This window comes from Lingula anatina, chromosome 1, assembly GCF_051362555.1.
Source record: "Lingula anatina isolate TDL-2025a chromosome 1, LinAna3.0, whole genome shotgun sequence".
Lineage (NCBI taxonomy): Eukaryota > Metazoa > Brachiopoda > Lingulata > Lingulida > Lingulidae > Lingula > Lingula anatina.
The window spans coordinates 32,861,342-32,884,207 of NC_141767.1; the positions used below are offsets into that span (position 1 = coordinate 32,861,342).

The following is a 22,866-nucleotide window of genomic DNA, read 5'->3' on the forward strand; positions in this document are numbered from 1 at the left end:
AACTAACTAACATTTTTCCTTGTTGCTCAAAAATCTGTCATAGACACTTTTCCCCGTATCCCCTAAGGACTCTCAATATTATAGACAATATTTTTTAAATTTAAAACAATTTCGGTAATTGAATATAATTTGATATTAAGAAAATACGGTTTAAATTAATTGTTCACTTATAACTAAAAGCTGAAAACGTGATAGGTACATCCAACTTGTGGCTAAACCCATCTCATGTTTCCAGCAGTTGGAAGGTTAATGGGAAAATTTCATGTTTGTCTGAACGTGATACGGCACTGGTAGGCCTACGTGTTCAGAATGTAAGCTTGTCTAGGCTTTAATATTGATTTAACTTTGACAAAAAGGGTCTAAAGCTGACGGGTCCAGGATATTACATTTACTAGTGTGTTCAGGATATCAAGAGAGAGAGGGGGATGTGAGACATGCATTATCTTTTCCCTTTTTTAATCCAGGAAATCAAAACCATTGATACATGCCCACGTTTTAATACCACAAGCAATTCACTTGCAGTAATCTAGAATTACTTGTTTCATGATGACATGGATTCCCAAAGAAAAACACAAATCAAACAATGAACAAAAATACATCTCATAAACGCAATGTGATATTAAAGTCATTCAAGCAATAAACGTTAAATTGTTTTCTCACTCTTCCAATATTTGGTTTGCGTTTTTGCAGATACAATGCGATGATGACAGTTTCATATGTACCATGCACACATCAGGTTGAACACGATATATATGAACGTTTAACAATTCAAAGCATAGTTCAATAAGTCGGCCGATCAGTTGTGCAGTTGAAAAAATCCTGTCCATTCTCAACTGCGACTTTGGTTTCTCTTGTTTTTCAGCGCCCCCATCGACCAGAATAAGTCGCACCTGCGCCATTTTGTCGAGGAAGGGAAGTAGAGTAACTTGTAGGGTAATTTCAGACCCTCCCACATATTGTATAGCTGTAGTCAGGGCTTCACCATGCCTCTGGCACAACTGGCGGACCCCTGGCAGAGGGTTGAGGTGCAATCCCTGCGACAGGTAAGCATAGGTGTCGCCGTCACCGACGCTCTTTGTCGCCCTTGTGCCAGGTTGCAGTGGACACCGAGTTAGCACTGTAACTTGGTTATTGTGACTTGTTCGAGGATTCATATATGAAAGCACGACGTTTGAATTCCTTTGTCATTTTGTCTTTTACAAAGAAAGTACTTCTTGAACGTATTTATCATGGTTTGCTTGATCTATCAGGTGCAAAATTCCATGAATAATTATTGAGAAATACAAGCAAACGTGATTCATTGATGGAAATGTTAATTTAATGTATTCAGAATATAATGTCAGTCATAGTAAACATTTGTCAGAGTTTTTTAAATTTAATTTTGAACCACAGAAGCTTCTTTGCCTGCTCGACTGTTATACTATAGGGTAATAAACAGTTAAAGGCATGCCTTGCATCTGGGATTCCACTGCCGTTTTCAATAGTACTTAACATGTTATTGCAATATCGGATGTTGACCCAGTGCACAAGATGTTGCACAGTTGTATAGTATATTGAAACAGTTCACTTGGCAAGGAAAGGAATGGGTGTATTGTGACATGTTTGAAAGCATCCATTTACTCTTTACGTTACTTTTTGTCATTGCTCATCAGTTTGAAATTACATTTTTATATTAGATATATAATTTATAAAAATAAGTGGTGAATTCGCATTCTGCTATGACCAAGTCCAATAGTGAAGTGTCATTGCAGTCCCTCTATACATATTCATAGTTACATAGTTATAGCTATAATAGTGTTTTTCATGCACCTCATTCAACTCACTGTGCTCTGCATATCATACACATTACTAGTATTATGTTATACACTTGACTTGAAGGAGTTTACTTCAATTTTTCAGACGCCAAGCACAGAAGACATGCTTGTAGATGACCAAGAGGTAACACAATATTTAAATTATTTTCATATTTATAAATTTAATCATAACCCAATTTCACTTTCCATATCCCATATCAAAAAGGTATAACTTTTAAAATCTATACTTTTTATATACAGACACTGTATGTTACTATATGTATTTTGATTACTTTTTGTAACTTTTATAATTTTGTAATTTGTAACTGTTGCTGTTGGACACATTTGTTGTATATCCATTAATTGCCAAACCTTATTTTTGTATTACTTTGATTTTGTTTTTTCAAAAGGCAGTTTCTTTTTGTAAATCAGCATGATGAGATAACTTTTACAAAAGTTAGCGAATTTTTTGTTTTATGTTTGTACTTTGGTTACATTCACCCTATAAGTGGAAAAGCCTATTTTGTGGCTTTATGTATGTTATGTTTTTCAAAAACCAGCATGATTATTTAATTTTTGTGAAAGTTATCAAACTACTTGGCTTTTTATTTATTATACATGTACATTTAAAACGTTTTTGGCAACATTAACATTTTTTTTATATATATATACATATAATTTCATTTTATCTTATAAACTATAAGCAACATGAAAATATTACATGCCAGTCCTTCAGTTTTTTTATCTGTCAGGGATGATAAGATTGACAGTTCCTCCACCTTTTAAATAGTAAGATATATGTAACGTGAAAGTTGCATGTTTGTAGTACATTAGTTCAACTAAAGGGTTTTACATTTGCAAATTCATAAGAAATCGTTCTTCGTATATAGTGACTGTTGAGGCAATATAATCATTTGCTATTTTTTACGCTCCTGTTGAATTTCATTTACATGGTAAAAAATATGATATACTGCAACATTCAGGTGTATTTTTTATGTTCTCTTTTCTTGATAAGAGATTGATTTAAGGCTAGGTTTAATGAAGGAAATTCAGAATTAAAGCAGAGTTATGGGTATGATACATATGCTAATGGCATTTGATATTTCACCACATCTCCCCTTTGGCAACTTATTTGGAAACTTTTCGGTGAATTAGATGTACCGTTTTGGAGAAATGACAAAAAGGAAAATAATACACATTTTAATGACATCTGATAGTGTTTTTTGAATTGGAAAAATATTTTTATTTTATTTTATGATATAATCATATGACATTTGCAGCATAGTGCAAAGTTGAGTAACAGGCAGCTTGTAAAGGCAGCTTGAAGCAAAATTTGATGTCCTTAGCTTCTTGATCAACTTTTACATGAATTATCAGAAAAAATGGATCAAAATATTACTTAGAATCCTTTATACTTATTTATATTGTTTCTTAGCCAGTCTTGTGCATCTCTCAAGGGTCTTTTGCATGGCCTCTTTTGTCCTTAGAGTAGGAAGTACCAATCTGTAATTGCTTAATAGCATGCATACAAAAATTGATTATATTTCATATTCTGGTAATTAGTAACCCTATCCTCTATCCAGTAGATTCTTTTCTGGATATTCCAAATATTTATCTCACAGGTCTTAGTTTGCACCATAAGGATCAGTGTCCTAAGGTAATCCAAGGACAGATCCAGAATAGGGGTGATCCCCCCATACCCCCCCCCCCCCCCCAACACACACACACACACTTTAAAATAAAAAAAAATTATCCAGAAAATAGCTATTTTAGAGTCGACTAAGAAAGAGAAGAGAAACACTCCAGTGCATTTTAGGATGTTTATAGAAAATAAAAGCCATAAACAGTGGGTGTTGCAGAAATGTGTCTGATATGCTAATCAAATATACCTTTTCTGAACTTACCCTTACTTCCCATAGTTAGTCAATCATTAAACAGTTTTTGTTTTTCAAAGTAATGGGCAGTATGAAATGCTGCATAAAACATTCTGAATATTCAGAACATTGATAATTTATTTTCTGCTTTTGACCATAGAAATGTTTTGAACAGCTGACAACTTGCCCAGTGGATATTAAAAAGTGTAAATAATTGTCTTTGTCTTTAGAAAGGTTGGGTACAGATATTAAGTTACTCGTTAAACATAAGGCATTATGTTTTCATCCCCATATATTGCTAATATTTAGTTAGGATGAGTAAGAATCATTTAGACATTTGTTTAGAACCAGGGTAGTTATGGACTTATATGTATACACAGTTATAAGCCTTATGTCAGTAAAGCATTTTGGCCAGTATTTAACAGACTTTTGAAACAAATTGGTAATATGTTCGGATACAAGAAACAAAAGGAGTGTGATAGATTTAGCAAAGCATGCTAATCGGAGAGATCTTTATAGAAGGTAGTCACATGTTTAGCATGCATGTGTTATAACAGATATGCTATTCTTGATAATGAAAGCCAGTTAATCTGCTCCTTTATATTCATGAAATCTGAGGTTTGAATGTTATTTTAGTCAAAAGGCGACAGAGCAGAATAATAAGAAGGTGGATGCTTGGTAACATGCAAGTAAAAGATGAGGAAATAGCATGCCTTATTCTGCCCCGTTTTTCTTCCCCACTTTCTTTCCAGCCTTCTTTAAATTATCCACCAATCAGTCTAAAGAGAATGGGTGAGAGTTTTTCAGATAGACCTGTGAAGCAGTTTATGTGCAAGAATAGAGTTACTGAAGTAAAAAAAAAAAAGCTTAGGAATGTTATATGCATTTGTGCAATTTATGTGCATGAATAGACTTACAAAAGTTTTTAAAAAAAAAGCTTATAGGAATGTTGTTTGTCTGATGAAAATACAATAAGATCATGCACGGATATTTTGGCAGCACAAGCAGGACCTGAAGGGCCCCAAGTTGTACGTCAGAAGTGAATCCTCTTGGCTGACAGCTATGTACCTGGTCATCAGTTGTGGCACCTTGCTGTCTGACCTGAAGCTAGCTATCATGACCTTTTTTAGGCCACGATAATTGCACTTCTTGCCTCTAAAAAAGAGTTGGATTTGTAAATGTATTGACTAGTAGTAAAATATTCTTTTAATATTTTTTCTGGTCGTAAATTGACATACTTATCTGCCCCAGTTATATACAGCACATAAAGCAAAAATATACATTGATTCGAACTTTGATAAAATTTATAAAGGTTGATTTTCGCCTAAAATGACTGGTCAGTCATTACGACAGCAACCATTTCCCTGTAGGCTCCAATGGAAATATCAACATCAGGTACACTCCAGAAACTGTTGATGGCAAAAGTAAGCATTTTGGGGATCTTAAACCTATGGAGTGTACCTTTAATATCCAGAATATAGACTTCGGGGCCCATTCAAAATAGATGATTTGAGTACTAACTGATCCACCGACTAAATATATCCAACCCCACTTCAAAAGCGATGACGCTGATTCCCGATGGTCTCCCCGCCTCCACATGCACCATTAAATGGATTAAATCTTGGCTCTGAGGTTTAATTGCTAGGCCCCTGCAGCAACGGCGTGTGTGGAGGCGGGGAGACTTTCATGGAATTAGCAGCATTGCTTTTGAAGTGGGGTCAGCCATATTTAGTCGGCGGATCAGTTAGTACTCGGATCATCTATTCTGAATGGCCGTTAACTACTTGTCGTTGGGTGTGTAGACCTTTCACTGTGCTCATGTAAGGAAGATGTTGTATCAGCATGTGTCCTCAAGTGAATACATTTGTGGATATTGTTGTTTGGTAAATATGCATTCTTACCCATCAGTGCATAAAAATGTGCCCTTTTCAGGTATGAATTACATCAAAAGAACCAATAAGAATGAAGTCACATTTCAACAATTTGCCCTATTTATGATGTAGTTTTGTCTTTTTGATAAGGGTCAGCAACGCAATGCGGGTTTTAAATATGTCATGGTTGTCCCAAGCATTCTACCTAAATGACTAAGCAATAAAAAGTATGCATAGCTAGCAAATAACATTGTGATTTTGAACAAATATCTGCACACAAACACCAAATTAAGTAAACAAATCCAAATAGCATTTATATGTGATCAGCCCTATATTGAGTATTACTGGTCATTTTCTTTATATATAAATAGCTCATATTCAAATTATAATCAATAACATTGAGAAATCTAGAGTAATATTTTCCAAGCACTTAGTTCATAGTGTGTCATGCATGTGCCAGCTACATTTTTTTCTTATTGATGATCAATATTTGGGTTGAGATGATCCGGTCAGTTGTTTAGTTCCTGTGCAAGTGTAAAGAGGGCAGGACTTATGCCAATTATTGTTAACTGGAGGAAGTGGGTTTTTGTATTCCTCCTCCACGGATGGCTTGCTCTCAGCTATCCATGTCATGCACATTCTCACAGCGGCCACAGGATTGTTGGACACTGATAGGTTGATGATGAAGATAGGCGGGCCTTTTACATCACCTTACAGACCAAATAAGTAAATGAGTACATCACAGTGGAATCCAACCGACAAAACACTGAGGGAAAAAAAGTTACTGTCAGTGAGACAGACTAGTTTCATGTGTGTAGACCATCCAGAGCGGTCTGTGAAAAAATAATTATTGATTTAGGATATATTTATATTGAAGAGTCTAATTACCAGTGATTATAAGTGGATCTAGTTGAGAATCATGCTGGGTATGAATACAGCATACGCGAGGCCAGGAAGTAGGAGGCGGCAAGGAAAAAGTGAAGGGGCAAAAGAGAGCGTAAAGGACAAGCAACGGGATAGCTATGTTAAAATTATCAAACACTTTCTCAGGCATCCCTTTCACTCAGGAGAGAAAAGTAGGCAGGAGAAGCCACATGAAAGTCAGAAAATGCCAACAAAGGTAGGAGCATGCAACACCCAGAAATAAATATAACAGTCAATCTTTGACGTCATTAACAAGCCGTTGCATGTCAAAGAAAATTTAGGTGTCTGGGCAAGTTGAATGTTTCTGGTGGCTTTTTATTCATTTATTATTATTTGTTTGTTTTTTTGTTTTTTCTTTTTGTTTTTTATTTCCAGATTTTTTAAAATTATTTTTGGAGATGGCAGATGTCTTTGACTTGTCAAAATAGTATTCTTCTCAAGTGAAAAGATTATGATTTATGATGTACGGAGTGCCATACTCTTTGATCTAACTTGCTTTATAGATAAAAACAACACCTTTTACAACACTAAAATGAGAAATTATTTACATCAGGATCTGACCAAATATATTTCATTTTGATATCTTTGTTAATTAAAATAAGTGGAATAGCAGCATACTTGTCTGATTATGAGGATTTTTTGTACATTTTAATTTCAATTTCATGAATATAATAAAACATGCATAAAATTTCTGTTCGCGTAAAATAAGTACCACCCTGAGTTTCAGAGCCCTGATGGTGACTTCCATTACTCAGCATAAATGTCCACTAGCATTCAGAAACTCGGGGGTGACAGACTTCTACAGAGAATAGATTTCAGTAATGGTGTTCACCTTGTAATAATCTGTGTTGGTGGTGTTATCCCTCATAGCTGTGACACAACCCACAATCTGTTCAAGGAAACATCTCTTGCAAGATTTTTAAAGCTAGCATTGTTTTAACACACTGAAACGTGCAATAAAAAATATCTCAAGGACGCTTAGGAAAAAGCTTGGTTTTTAGTGGGTGTAGGATATATGGAGGAAAATTCTTCTGGCTTAGGCGTTAATAGCAAAGAGTGGGTTTACATTTGCTAGAAATAAAACAAATTACCCTATTTGCAGAGTTTTTTTTTATTCAAGATACAACTTGTACTTGGGTTGTATTTCCGTGAAGGAATTAAACGTGAATCGTGAACATTAAATAAGCAAACTAAGCATTTGTCTGTGCATTAATTAATAGTAATACTGCCTGTTTCAAACCAATTCCTCTTTACCCTTGGGTAAAAGAGCTGAATGAATTCCATCTTTTATCGTGTGGATAAATGCAGGTTTCACATAAAAGTAAAGAACTGTGGATTAAGCTTAATAAATTTATATCTTCTGTGGTGATCATTCGTAGTGATGAGATTATTGTTGATGACAAAATTTGCATAGATCATGGTTAAAGGGATGTAGTTAAGGATTTGGTTGATACAGAGTGATTTATGTTAAGGAAGGGGTGTTGAGGGTTTTCAAAAGGTTACATCTGATATATTCACTAAAACCTGTTAATCTTATGTAATATTTTTTAGAACCTGTTATAAGAAAATTAATTAACTAAGAAAGACTTTTAAGAAGGAAAGCAAAGGATAGGTAGCTATGGTGTATGATGATATTGAAAATGGAAAGTATGCGTAATGGCATAAAAGAATGAATGAGTGAATGGAAGGCAGAGGCATTCCACCTTTGGGTGCCAATCTTTGTGGTTTTTTTAAGCTGTGAGAATGGAGGTGGTGAGGAATTTACTTAAGGTGTTTAAGTGTACCATAGCATATTTAAGATTTAAGGAAGATATTATGTACACTGAAAATGTCAGTACAGGTAAACTGGTCTTCAGGCTGTGGGTTGTTGAAAGGAGATACCTTGGCTCTGTGTAGGTTAACAGGCTTTATACAGTATATAGAAACTAGGTGATGCTTTGGCAGCAAAGCACAAAGGTTTCTCCAATGTTTAATATTAGATGGCTATTCCTATGAAGACTTTCATAATCCTTTTATCAGTATCCAATGACTGAAAAAATATCAGAGAATAAAACATACCATACAGGTTTTGTTCTCTTTCAGCCAGTAAAAGAGACTTGAGGCCTATATTTTGCTTGGGTTTGGTCTGCTAGGAGCAATTGCATTTTTGTGCAATTTTCAGACTGCCAGTTTTGTGTATATAAAAAAAGTAATGAATTAATATAAAGTTTAGAAAAAAGACAATTTTGAGTTTGTTTTGAGATAAAAAGTTGATAACAGGATATGCTCTTTCCTGCTGGGGCCAACTGGAGGTTCATGCTGATTTTTTCTTATATTTCAGAATGATGAGGAGATGCAAGATCAGGAAATTGAAGTCACGACTTTGGTCAGGAAGGGAGAGAAGTGCAATCCTGGTGATTTTGAATTACTTAAAGTTTTAGGCCAGGGCTCATTTGGAAAGGTAAGCTGTATGCTTTGGACTGCACTGAATGAGTCTTCTGGTTGTAAAATAACTTAATGATTTTAAAAGAGCTGAATATCAACTGCAGATGTGATGTAGAGAAAATCTGGGTTTCTTTAGGTTTGCCACAATTATTTGTATGAAAGGTCTCCTGCTGTATACCACAAATTGATTATAAGATGGTGTATGTAAAAAGACTTATCTGGTAAGCAGTTGTGCAACTTTCCATGTAGTTGATAGAATTACAGGCTACTTATCAAAGGAACTGCCAGACTTCTTCATTTGTACAACTTCCTTGTTCCGGAAGTTTCTTTCATCTGAGCCTCGCAAAGCAAGACTAAGAGTTCAGTGCTGTAGGAAGAGCCTAAAGGATGGGCAGTGCATTTAATTGGAACATTTTCTGTAAGATGGCAATGAAATCTGTTTGGTTTAGTTGGAACGTGTAGAATATCATGTTTGCTTGCAATGTCACCAAAAATCATTAAAATATTGCCCAGCCTATGAAAAGTGATTGATAATTCAATACACCATGGAACCCTATCATAATAAATGAAATTACATATTTATCTGCATGCTCAGTTCAAGTTAATTTTTTTCATTACAAAATGTAATTCCATGATGCATTTCATCGTAAATATTACCAGGAATTAAGCAGCTATATTATGAATGCAAAATCTCTTTTTGAGGTACTATTGCATTCAAGTTCCTTGGAGCTGTTTATTGTGTGTGACACCTTCCTCTTTCAGACCAGAAACAAACCACTCCTTTATATTATGTTAAAGATAAAACGCTTTCTGCTTTCCAATCTGCTCTGACAGAAATCCTGTTGGAGATGCTATGTCACTTAATGCATGAAAACCATCTCCAGACCAGATATACTCATATATGAAAAATATGTCCTGAATTACTGTTTTATATGTCAGGACATTTTGGTATATAGTTATTGGGTGATTTTTATGTGATCATCACTCCATTGTGCAAAATGTTTGGTTAGTTGATTTTGAAGACGGTTATTCCGTGTTATTATGGTTCTTATTGTTTTACAGGTGTTTTTGGTAAGAAAAATCAGTGGCCATGATGCAGGCACCCTGTATGCCATGAAAGTGCTAAAGAAAGCTACTCTCAAAGGTAAGATTGTCAATTCACTGAGCTTTTTGCATTTTTATCCTTTCCACAATTACTTTTTCATCATTATGATCGATTAGGAAAAAAGCATATTCATAGATTTTTCATTCTTTGCCAATCACTCTAATCCATCAAATATTAAAGATAATTGGTCTTTGTTGACAATCGCTGTCTTAGCCGACTTGTCAAATGATGAACTAAAAGACAAATTAATCAGTTTATTTAATATGTATTTATTTAGGATAAGACTGGATGTTGATACTTATTTATAAGTAATCGATTTCATATGAGTTTTATATAGTATAGATATAATTGTCTGAAAATTGTAACTGCTGAAATGACAACCATAATTGAGTGAAAAATTGATTGTTATTTGCTGTTGGAAATCCTGGCATGCCAAGCAAGATTTATTATAGATTCCTATATAGAGAAATATTTCCCATTTTGATGTTATAATGTTAGGTACAAAATGTGCCTTGGATGTGGTTTTTCTCTGTCAGTTTCTTAAAAGTAAATTGGAGACCTTCAAGAAGTCTTCAGGCATGTCTGTAAAATTAATAGTAGGAACATGTTTGATGTACTGCTTGACATATTATAGTGTGTACTTGATTATCTTTGATTTTGGTTCAATGAAACGACAGTAATTAATGTAAGACATTTAAATGAAATAAACATTGTTTATAAGATTTTATAAGATGCAGGGGTAAATTTTCATTGGCTGCAGTTTTTTTTTTTTTTGCTCAGACTTGCTTTGTACTTTCCTGCTTCTTATTCTAATTCATATTCTTCATTTTGTTATTCTTATAAGTTTACATCTTATTCTAGTGAGAGACAGGGTAAGAACAAAGATGGAAAGGGATATACTGGCAGATGTTGATCATCCATTTATTGTAAAACTCCACTACGGTAGGTTATGAAAAAAAATAACGAACATTGCATTAACTTGAAATTTGTTGTTTTTTCAATAATTATAGGATAAAACAGCTTTGAGCAATATTTTCAACCAGTTATTATCAGAAAGTTTTCATTCTGTAATTACCTTATTAAGTTCACTGTATTTCAAATGTCTGTGGTTGTTTGTGAGCTATAATGAGTTTTGATTGATCATAAATTGTTTCCTAATTTTAGCATTTCAAACAGAAGGGAAACTGTACTTAATATTGGAATTCCTGCGAGGAGGCGATTTGTTCACTAGATTATCTAAAGAGGCATGTATTGTTTTGTGGTTTTTATCTGTTTTATGGTAACTATATATGGAGGTATACCTGACAGATAGGGCATTAAAAACTCACTAGGTTGGATGATGACAGAAAAGGTTCCAAAATGTTAATGTGGCAAAAAAGATATATAGTCACTCCCTTGAACATTTAAGGTTAATTACACCTTTTTCAAATCTTCCACATTCACAGAGATGCCTGGTGTTGTGACTCTACTTTGGGCATTAAGGCAAATCTGTTAGAAATGCAAGCAACTTCCTTTTTATGTTCCATAGTTGCTAACATTGGATTTAAAGTCAGTTGGGTATAGAACGCAGTGTAAAGATCAACTAGAGTCTGTGCTGTAAAAAGGATGTTAGTTCAGCAATTCTCTAAAGAAATGGCAAAACTAAGATGCCAGTAAAAAAATTCAACTGTGGAATAAAATGTTAGACTTTCACTTCCCATGCCTCATTAAGTTTGTAAAGTATGGTCATCACAGTGCTTTCTGCATTTTACGTCATCATCTTTTTTATTATTATTATTTTCACCTTTTTTTTTCAATAGGTAATGTTCACAGAAGAAGATGTCAAGTTTTACCTGGCAGAATTGGCACTTTCTCTAAATCATTTGCACCAAGTAGGAATAATCTATAGGGATCTGAAACCAGAGAAGTAAGAATTTTTTTATATCTGTATCATTTACTTAGATAAGATTAGAAAGTTAAAAAGTTAATGTGGCAAAGGGTAAAATGCGTGGGATAGAGAAAAACGTCTAAAATTGTTGTGTGATTGCGTGCATTGCATTTGATATTGCATGGAGGGTTTCATCTAGTTTCCGCTTGACTGATTGATGAAAGGAAAAAAAAGATTAATCAAGTTACTTTTATTTCCTTATTGATTCTCTGTTACTTGCAGTGTGCTGCTTGATGCCGATGGTCATGTCAAACTGACAGACTTTGGTCTAAGTAAGGAGTCCATCTTTGAGGAGAAGAAGACGTACTCATTTTGTGGCACTGTGGAGTATATGGCTCCTGAGGTGGTCAACAGGAGAGGGCATGGTACAGCTGCTGATTGGTGGTCTTATGGAGTACTTATGGTAAGCTGGAGAGACCAGGCTTTATACTAAGCATGTACTACAATTTGCACTTTCTCAACATGTCCTGCTGACGTAATAGTTATAATGAAATATAAAGGTATTACTCAAATGTTTTAAAATGCATTCAGCTTGCAGTTCCATGACTGGCAACTCTTTAGCAACACCTTTATAAAAAACAGCAGTAACAAGCAATTTAAGTAGCTCCCCCCCCCCCCCAACACACACACACACACGCAGCAATCCAAACTTGTACCTTTAAAAGATTATGACATAATAGGTTGGATTTGTTTATGTGTTTGTTTTATATTTGATGATTGAAATACTAAGTAGATCGCATTAAATTTGTCGTCACTTTTTTTCACCTTTTGACATCTTTTTTTTTCTTTTTGCTAATCACACTGTTCTGTGACATATAATCAATGTGAACCATTTTGAGTCATCAGGCAATTATATGAATACAAATAAATATGAATGTGATGAACACATAATGTCAGATAATGCCAGTATATATTGCTAGCTTTTATGTTATGTAGCTTCAGGAATTATGAATATTAATATACGTATGATATAAAGCACATTAATTTTGATGATGATATCATTTAAGGATTTTCTTTTCTGACTTTTTCAGTTTGAGATGTTGACAGGACAGCTACCATTCCAGGGACAGAATAGAAAAGACACTATGACTCAGATTTTGAAGTAAATTGATTATAAAAACTTTTTTTATTTAGTTTTGTCATAAATAATTTTTTTCAAAAGCTTTCTTTTAGAGTATAGAAAAAGAAATACTTTATGGTAATATTGCCAGTAAGAGAGGCTTCACAGTTTATTAATATTGTTGAAAGTATTAGAGTTTACATAGAATGATTCAATCAATAAAATAAATTAAAGTTTTAAAGAAATACTTTCTCACTGTTACAGAGCTAAATTGGGCATGCCACAATTCTTGAGTCCAGAAGCACAAAGTTTACTCAGGGCACTTTTCAAGAGAAACCCAGCCAACAGATTAGGTAGGCTTTTAGCAGGCAATGTAGATTAAAGGGAATCGATAAAAATATGGTCTCGGGGTTTTATCATCAAGACGTAGAAATGGACAAATGTAGTTCAATTGATTAAGTTATCCTGTATTACGTTCTGTAACAGATGGCTTGCAGGTATTCTGCAACGTGTGGCAAGGCCATTTGCACATTTCATTAAGTTTGTTTATGATAGTGGCAGGAATTATTGGAATGTAATTCTCGAGCACTGCTCATGGAAACCGAGTTCACACATGCCACAGCATGCTTAGCTTTGGGAGGTTCATATTGATTAGATATACCTTAGAGCTGCTAATGCCCTCATTCTGACTATCAATTTTCTTCATTGAAATGCATTTTCTGCAAGAAAATCACTAAATGCAAATTTGTGTCAATAGGTTTTTGTTAATACAAATTTACATTGAAAGATGTCTTTGTAGATTTTTTTTATTGCTTTTTTGTAGTGACCCTATATAAAACATCCATTTTCCTTGAGCATGCCTTGTTTAGATAAGTAGTCATTTAAGTACCATCCTTTAAATGCTCTGATACTTGTAAAGATGCCAATGTCATCTCACAGCTTTCTACTTACAGGCTCTGGGGACGATGGGATTGAAGATATAAAGAAACATCCATTCTTTTCCACAATTTCGTGGGAAAAACTTGTAAAGCGGGAAATAAACCCACCTTTTAAACCTGCTGTGACTAAAGCTGATGATGCCTATTATTTTGATACAGAGTTCACATCTAAAACACCAAAAGGTAAGAAAAAAATAAATCTTTGTTAGATCATTTCTTGAATTCTGTAAATTTACACTTGTTTCATATCTCCATGTTATGTTGACTGCCTAAAATGTTAGAATCTTGGAAATTCAGATTATTATGTTTTTAACTCCTGTTCCAGTACGTCTTGGTACACATAGTGCAAGTCTCTACCTATATTGCTCCTATCAGAATCTTTGGTATATCAGTAGCTATACATTATGAGTTCAAGTGTAAACAGTGTAGGAGTGCTAAGAGAAGAGAAGGGCCATATTCTTTAAAAATCAATAAGTTGCTGTGGTCTTCATCTTCAGAGAGGTTAAAAAAACATTGACATGATATCAAATACTCAAATATAAGAATTTGTTTCAATATGAATCTAAATCTTTCACACACATTTTGTCTGAAATGATTGTTAAGATTTTCAATTTTTGTAGTTTTTTTTGGAATGCCCAGCAGATATTTTTGTCACTTAAAATATTTCTGATCCACAGTGACCTTATAGTCAGCCCAGTGAACTTTGTGCAAACTAAAATAATTGGCAAGAGTGACTGACTGTTGAAAACTAAATTGAAATGGATTTTCTAGGAATGCTTCATTTTGTAAATTAGTTGTGTGGGCAATACCAATTTGGTTTCACATTACTAAGGCAGTTCAAATTACTTAGACCTGTCATTCATTTAGGACTTGTCTCTGGCAATGACAATTTTGCTAAAGTAAATGGAAAGAATAATGTGCTGTCTACAGTCACTTCATACAACTGTCTGTGGGTGTTTCCTGTATGTTTATACAGATTCTTTGTAGTATTGATTAAATTCAGGAAAAAAAACAGTTTGGTTTTTTCATCAGCCTGTTAATGATTTTCTTCAGTGAATCCTTGCTTTTTAAGAGAGGATAGATTGATTTCCAGTCCCTGTAAATGAAGTTTACTCATCCATGATATCTTAAGGAATAGCATACTTGTCTGTTGTATTTATTGACCAATATTTTATGCAGATACCAAGACAATATGAAATAAAGGTTATTGTGTCAGTATCCAATTTAAAAAGAAAAGGTGAAATGAAAAGGGACCCTCTGCACTCAGATTAACTTATAACCACACCGCCTCTTGTTTCCAATGTACTAGTATAAAACCAGCTTTTCTGTGTTCAACTCAAAGCCAGGAGGAGGCGTGTTAATCTGATTGAATTCAGCAAGAGACCCTGTAGAGTTGGATCGATATAAATAGATCAATAGTTTCATTGGGAACAAGCCCTAATACATTATGGTATCTTCTACCATATTGTAGTTACAGCTGTACTCCACAAAAAGATCTCCAACATGGATTTAGCCAGGGTTTTGAAATGGAGGAATCCAAATTTGTTTTCTTAGGGGGACAGGTCTCCCAGGTTTCTTAATGCTCCAACATTATTAATAAAAATCTGACAAATGACCACCCAAATTGAAAAAAAAGCAGACCAAAAGAAAAGAAAGATAGATTGTTGCTTAACAAATATCCAGATCTCCAACCACTCCCATCTCTGTGTACATGCAGTGTTTTGCCTTCAGATTCTCCAGGTGTGCCTCCCAGTGCCACTGCCCATGAGTTGTTTAGGGGATTCAGTTACATAGCTCCCAGGCTTATTGAGGAGACTGTGATGGAGGAGCAGAACCCTAAACCAGAGCCAGCAAAGACCACCAGGAAGACCATTGTAAGTTGGGGAAAAATAGTGTCTAGAAATGCTGAACCATGGGACAGTGTGTAACCACTATATAAGTATATAATGTATAATCAAAAATGAAGATTGTTGTCATATTGCTATCACAGAGTATGATCCTAAAGAGAAAATTCATATGTTTGAGAATATATTTTTTCACATGATGTAAAGTTGGTGCAAACTGAAAAAATTTCTTATGTTATCAGTATGGAAGTGGAGGAGATGGAGAAGCTTATTTATGGACAGGGTTGTAGTTGAATCAGCATCCTCTGTTTTTGTCCCTTTAGCATTTTTGATCTCCTATTACCCTTCCTTAGATCCTGTTTTGGTTATTCTTTTGAAGTTGTGGCTTTGGAAAACATTTTTGTCATGAATCTGATTTTATCACTGGCTTTGCACATTTGAATATTTTTGCTTCCCATTGAGGTAACTGATTGATTCTTTTACAGTTGAGGGGAGTAAATACAAAGTCATTCAGTGAAGAATATGAATTAAAAGAGGTAAGTCAGTTTGTACCATTTTTCTTTCTGTAATGTTATTGCAATTTTTTTTGTCAGATTTTCCCTTTGCATAATTGCTGAAATCATAAAAGTGAAGTCACATTGATTTTATTATCACCTGTCACCTGTTGTTTTAGGAAATTGGTGTAGGTTCCTATTCATTATGCAAGCGATGTGTGCACAAGTTATCAGGACAGTCTTATGCAGTCAAGGTAAGCAGCTACTGTACTTGACAGATAATCGCGGAAGGATCCATTAATATTAAAACCAGATTGTCTTCAAATCTGAGATAAGCTTATGAGCAGGATGTGGTATTAATAGAAAAGACGAAAGTGTATATTAAAGCCAAAAATGTATAACTACCTCAATATTTTGTCACAATTTGCTGGAAATAGTAATTTTCATGTATGCATTTGTAAAATTTAGAGCCGTAAACTGACAGTATATATTATTTTGTTTAAGATTATTGACAAAGAAAAGAGGGATCCATCAGAAGAAGTGGAGATTTTGCTGAGATATGGCAGTCACCCTAACATTGTCACTCTGAGAGATGTAAGGATTGAATTGTCAATGGGCCCATCCAAATCCATCTTACTGGATTGTACTATAAAGTATATGCTTGCAACCATAACAAAGTTGATTGAGAAGTTCTTAATCTGTATTCTTCTTAAGATTTTAACCAATTTGTTCCATATTTCACCCGTGGTGTTACAGTCCAAATATATCCAAATGCTAAATGCTGCCTGATATTTCACTAAGAAACATTTCATTTGATGATGGTAATCCAGGTGTATGACAATGGGAACAAAGTGTACCTGGTAACAGAGCTAATGAAGGGCGGGGAGCTGCTAGACAAGATCTACAGGCAGAAGTTTTTCTCCGAGCGTGAAGCCAGTGCTGTGCTGCAGGTGGTGGCTAGAACTGTGGACCACCTCCATAAGAGTGGGGTGAGTTTTCTTTAGGGGCCACACAAGTGCCGGAAAGGGTTTCGGGTTTAGTTTATTTCATTAATGCAATCTAGTTTCACGCAAGAATCCTATTCCATGTAGCAAGAGTCAAGTATGACCAAATCACATTGTGAAGTTATCTTGAATCTTTTTTGCTTTCTTTTGTCAAAGAAAATTGTCTTTAGAATTTGGCATTTCCATTTGCATTTTGCTATGGGAAGCCTTTCCAGCATAAGAAAAACAAAAATCTTGCTGCTTAATAGATGTCTCCAGAGGATAAGCAGCATAATAGATGTATATTTGATTTAAGTCGTAATCTGTTTAACATCAATTGCAGGCGAAATTGAAAAGTTTTGTAGTTCTTTACAGTTTTGTCCCAACTCCCAAGGTATTTTAAATATTCTTGATGAGAATGTAAATATTTTTTTAGGTTTTGTGGGAAGTTTGAGTTGATTGCGTTAGTTGTGACATGGGAATATTCTTCCAGGTTGTCCACCGTGACCTCAAGCCCTCAAACATCCTCTATGCAGATGACAGCGGAGACCCAGAACAAATACGCATCTGTGATTTTGGCTTTGCTAAGCAGCTGCGAGCAGACAACGGTTTGTTGATGACCCCATGCTACACGGCCAACTTTGTTGCTCCTGAAGTGTTGAAGAAGCAAGGATATGATGAAGCCTGTGATATATGGAGTATGGGCGTGCTGTTGTACACAATGCTTGCTGGGTAAGGAAAGAAGTGGTGACACTTGGTATGCTTTTACAAAAGGACTTATCAATTTTCAATTTCCTTTGAGATTTTGATTTTCTCTGCATTATTCATCATGGTAAAATTGATAAAAAAGATGATCTTTTATTTATTTCACTTATTTTTTTCAGGTATACTCCATTTGCCACTGGGCCAAATGATACGCCAAATGATATTTTGGCAAGAATTGGAGAAGGCAAAATATCCCTGACTGGGGGCAACTGGGATTCAGTGTCTGTTGCTGCAAAAGTATGTACTCCAACAATTTAGATGGAATTGTAGAATGTAATATATTAGTTCAAATTCTAGCTTGGGTATGTGGTGATGTCCTTTGATTGGTATTCTGTAACATATACATGTGGCCACTGATCAATTTTATATGATTTTCAATTGTTTCTTTTTTAAGGATTTGGTAAAACATATGCTTCACTTGAATCCACGCCAGCGCTTTACAGCAGAGCAAGTGCTGAATCATCCTTGGGTAGCTAAACGGGAAAATCTTCCACAGCTGAAGCTAACGCATCAAGATGTCCAGTTGGTGAAGGTGAGATCCATTGCATTATAATATTGTACCACTTTAATGAGATATAAAAGTACTTTAATATGGTGATAAAACTTCAGATTGGTAGTCTGTTATTAAGTGGCTAACTGGGGTATGAGATTAAAATCTTGAACACTGGAATTTATCAATTCAGAATGGAATATGTGGTAAAGGTGCATGTCAACGATATTTATTGATTTACTGAATTTCAAACTGATCACATTTCTTCCAAATGGAAATAAGCATACAAAGTTCCAATGTCTTCTATACTTTCAATGCAACATCTGTTTCCTCTTCAGGGAGCCATGAAGACCATGTACCGTGCTTTGAACAACAGCCCCAAGCTAATGTTGGAGCCAGTTGGGGCCTCTTCTCTTGCCCAGCGCCGGGGGAAGAATAAACCACGTTTAAACTCTACTGAAGTATAAATACTCCACAGGCAAGTATGTGGACTTGCAATACACACTTCTTAGACCATCAGTTGTAGAACAAAGTCCGAGTTGACATGTGAGGCACTGTAGGAGACAGGAGAATGAAGGACTGCTGGCCTTGTATTAGGATATATGCTTTATAGATTCTGTTATCAAACACTATGATAACTTGTGCTGTGATTTAGAGGGAGATCATTATAGACCATCAGTAAGGCTTGTAGACATCCTTTAAAAGACATTTGCAAGCTGATCAACTTGTGCTTTCCAATATCCAATCTGTGAAGGGCAATGATACTTGCTACAGCCAGTTGGAGATGTTGGTCTGTGATTGGATAGACTGTTCAACAGATTTATGAAAACTGACCAGTAGAATCAAGTGTGTAATTTTGGGATCAACAGATCTGTTGTTCCAGAAGGACACGACTCACCTGTTTTCTTTGCACAGCGAAATAAAGACATAAAAATGAATCTAGATTTCACAAAGACTGATTATCTTTTATTTTTCTCCCTGCACTAGTTTCTTTACAAAAAATATCTATATTGTAGTATTTAGTCATTAAATTGTCAAAATTATTAATTGATATGAATTGATGATTGTGGGGTTCACACATCATGTAGTGCTTTAATTTTGAATAAATTTGAATTGCTATGAAGTATTAACTAACCATATAATCATTGATATTAAGGGAATGAATTTTTTTAAAATCAATTATTGAAAAAATCCTATATTAGTCTAGTATGGTCACAGTGACATTTTTTAACACGAGAATTGTATCAACTAATGGAAATGCTGCATAATTCAGTGGAGCCTTAATTATAACAGTATCGAAGTGCTCTTTTTGGTTTATGTTGTAAGGGATTAGATGCATGTTTTGAAGAAGAGAACTACAAAGTACATTTACTTGACCTCATAATAACAATGTTGTTATTACATATAAAGGTAATAATAGTACATTTCCTGTACATGCCCCTTATTGTACTCTATTAGGCTGCAATTGAGATATACCTATAAAGACATTGTACAAATGATGTACATAATATTGAAATTATAGCCAGTTGATACTTCAGTCAGGAGAAATATATATCTATTTGCATTTTGAATAATAAACACTACAGCACTGTCATAATGACAAAATGTTGTGCCTTTGTACTGCTATGTGAGGTTGGGCCGAGCTCAAGAGGGAGTCTTCGTAGACTGGTAACTTAGGATGCTTCTTACTTATTCAATTTAGCAGTAACAGAAGATAAAACCTTTGTGTGTAACACTGAGTTAGTCTCTTTTTGCAGAAGTATATGTTTGTAAAATGTTATAAAATTGATTTGTTGTCTTGTTATATAGCTGTATATTGAGTACAATTTTTCTCGAAAGTTGTAAGATCTTATTATTATCATCATTATTATTAATTTTTTGACAACCTTTTTTTTTTGTACTGGAGCTTCCACTTTGTTTTTCATATCTAAGAAGCCAGTATAAAGATAGAAGCTGGAAATGTTGCCAACTAGTTTTTCTTTTTTGAAATTTGGAAAATTTGCCAAAACATTACATGTTATATATGTGTATGTTAACAACCTTTCTTCTTTATTGACCAAGCTTTTTTGTCTTACCATAACTGCCAGTTATAGTGTGTGCATTAAATAAAAAAAAGGAAGAAAATAAAAACAGCTGCAATTTAGAAGTAAAAATATTGTTATTACAGTGTTCATTTAACTTCATTTTCAACTTGCACATTTCACTGCCAAAAGGTTTTTTCCAGAGATTTGAGAGAGTAAATGCCCAAGACAGTTGAAAGTCTGAATCTTTATCATACGGTATCTTTTACAAAATGCATCAGCACCATACTATTTGAGTTTTAGATTTTGAAACATGTTGGTTGATATTGAGCTAAGATGAAGTTGTGAACAATTGGACATAAGCGTATTACAAGGAACACAGGATCTATACATATTACATTTTGAGTTTTTTTCATCATGTCACCCTGTTAAGTATGATGGAGATCTCCTATAAGTCGTTATACCATAGATCTGGCATCAGTGCTGTTTAAGCAATAATTCCTCTACATTAACCTCTTAAAGATTAATAGACTATTGTTTGTATATACCTATATCACCACTTCATTTCACACCCTTTGTATCTTAGCATGGTGTAATGAAATATAGAATATAGCATTCAAAGTATGTAGATATGTAGTTCATTATATATATATTCTGTATCTATTGCTCTATGGCAGAGGTGCTTGGGGAAGCAATAGCCTGGTGTATGCTTTTTGTCCTTTCTAGAATGTACACATATTTACTACTCCTACTTCTACTATTAAACACATTTATGTCTACAGAAAGATTCAGAATAAACTATATTTTCATTTCAGAATTTTGTTTTTGTGTATTGAAATTATGAAAGGGATATCAACTGTTGTATGAGATTCATATTTCACAATAGTATATATTAAATTCCATTTTACCACCAAATCTATAGTTATTGCAGTCATTCTGGAATCTGTGCTTCCCATCTGACCACATGGATCTTTTGAAGAGATTATAACAAAAAAAAAAGTTTTTTAGAAAAAAACATGGACTGACTTTGAATGTAGGAATGGATTCATTAACTATTGTTAAGTTTGGAAAAATCATCCTTTATCCCTGAAAAATGCTTTTTTGACCAAAGTTGTTATAATCCCTTTAAACAATCAACTGGCTGTAATCTTTAGTTTGGATAGATTCCTTAATATGAAGTGGACGTCACTTTAACATTACTTCAACTGCTCTGCTTGAAGTGTCTGATAGTTATTTATTACAAAATAATCTTTTTTTTTTTATTTATTTCTCTTATTTACAAAGGGCTAATGCATTTTCACCACATAGCAATTTGCTATTACACCTTCCCACACTGTTAAAGAGGAGCAATACAGAAGCAATAATTTATGTATAATGAACCAAAATATAAATGCATGAATCCAAAGTTTTGAGTGAAAATGTTCTAACTAACATGAAATGTTCTCAAATTTATGTGTTAATTTTGTGTATTGATTAGTTTTTGCTCAAATCAACTGGTTTAGTTGTATTTGGCCTCTCCCACTGAGCATACACCCAGTTTGAGTATTTCCATCCACTAGGGAAGTGGACAAACTTGGATTACTGACCACTGTGAACTCAGACCATTGACCCCCTCTGTGCTATTGATGCCATTGCTCTGGGATTATTGATTTAAAATTGACTGTAAATTCCACAAATTAAATCTTAGTCGTGTTGTTTTTGCTGACCATACATTGTTGATAATTATTTCAGAATATATCATTTTTTCTTCATATATGCTTATTTTGGTTCAGTATAATTGGATTAAAGACATCCCCTTTTCGAAGCAGTCAAATTGGACTGTTAAACAACCATTCTTGTATTTTCCTAATCTCTGGCTGTTTAACAGTTAGCGACTGTGACTGATTAAGGAACTAATGACACTGCATTTACCTGATGAGGAAGGAGACCAGACGCATACTCTTTTTTCTGGCAGAAAACCTCATCCTTTGATTGTAAAATTTCCATGAATGAAGGAAATAGATTCAAGTTCTTCCTACTATTTTGGGATATGATACCTAACAAGACAATTGAACCCTAATGAAATCTGAAATCTGTAAATAAACTAAATATAACACCAATGTAACACAAAGGTGCTTGATTATAATCACACCTTCCCTGGATCTCTAATCAAAATAATTAACTACTTTGTATATCCATTAAGTTATGCATATCAGCAGTTAGTTGATCGGCAGCCTGGAAGAGTTACCAGTTACAAGGTTGGAGGATTGAACAATACAAAAACTGAGTGGATGGGCTCATTTCTATTGAACTATCAATCTACATAGATCGATCCAATTTGCATGTACTCTTGATTGCAATTAATTTAGCACAT

General features: G+C 34.3%; 1 protein-coding gene across 2 annotated transcripts; it reads left to right on the forward strand.

Moving 5' to 3' along the window:
- The first annotated feature begins 855 nt into the window (after positions 1–855).
- On the forward strand, positions 856–21,330 carry LOC106152318 (ribosomal protein S6 kinase 2 beta). Of its 2 annotated transcripts, XM_013525846.3 has the most exons (20): positions 856–1,043; positions 1,900–1,938; positions 8,783–8,902; positions 9,949–10,030; positions 10,853–10,933; positions 11,156–11,235; positions 11,791–11,897; positions 12,141–12,321; positions 12,950–13,020; positions 13,243–13,331; positions 13,932–14,099; positions 15,648–15,790; positions 16,246–16,296; positions 16,434–16,508; positions 16,759–16,848; positions 17,085–17,243; positions 17,731–17,969; positions 18,122–18,239; positions 18,397–18,534; positions 18,831–21,330. In XM_013525846.3, exons 1-20 carry the CDS (start codon positions 984–986, stop codon positions 18,957–18,959), a joined length of 2,220 nt encoding a protein of 739 aa, XP_013381300.1. In that variant the 5' UTR covers positions 856–983; the 3' UTR covers positions 18,960–21,330. The 2 variants fall into 2 exon arrangements, with proteins under 2 accessions (XP_013381300.1, XP_013381299.1); XM_013525845.3 differs by lacking the exons at positions 856–1,043; positions 1,900–1,938 and adding an exon at positions 5,985–6,658.
- Positions 21,331–22,866: the final 1,536 nt, after the last annotated feature.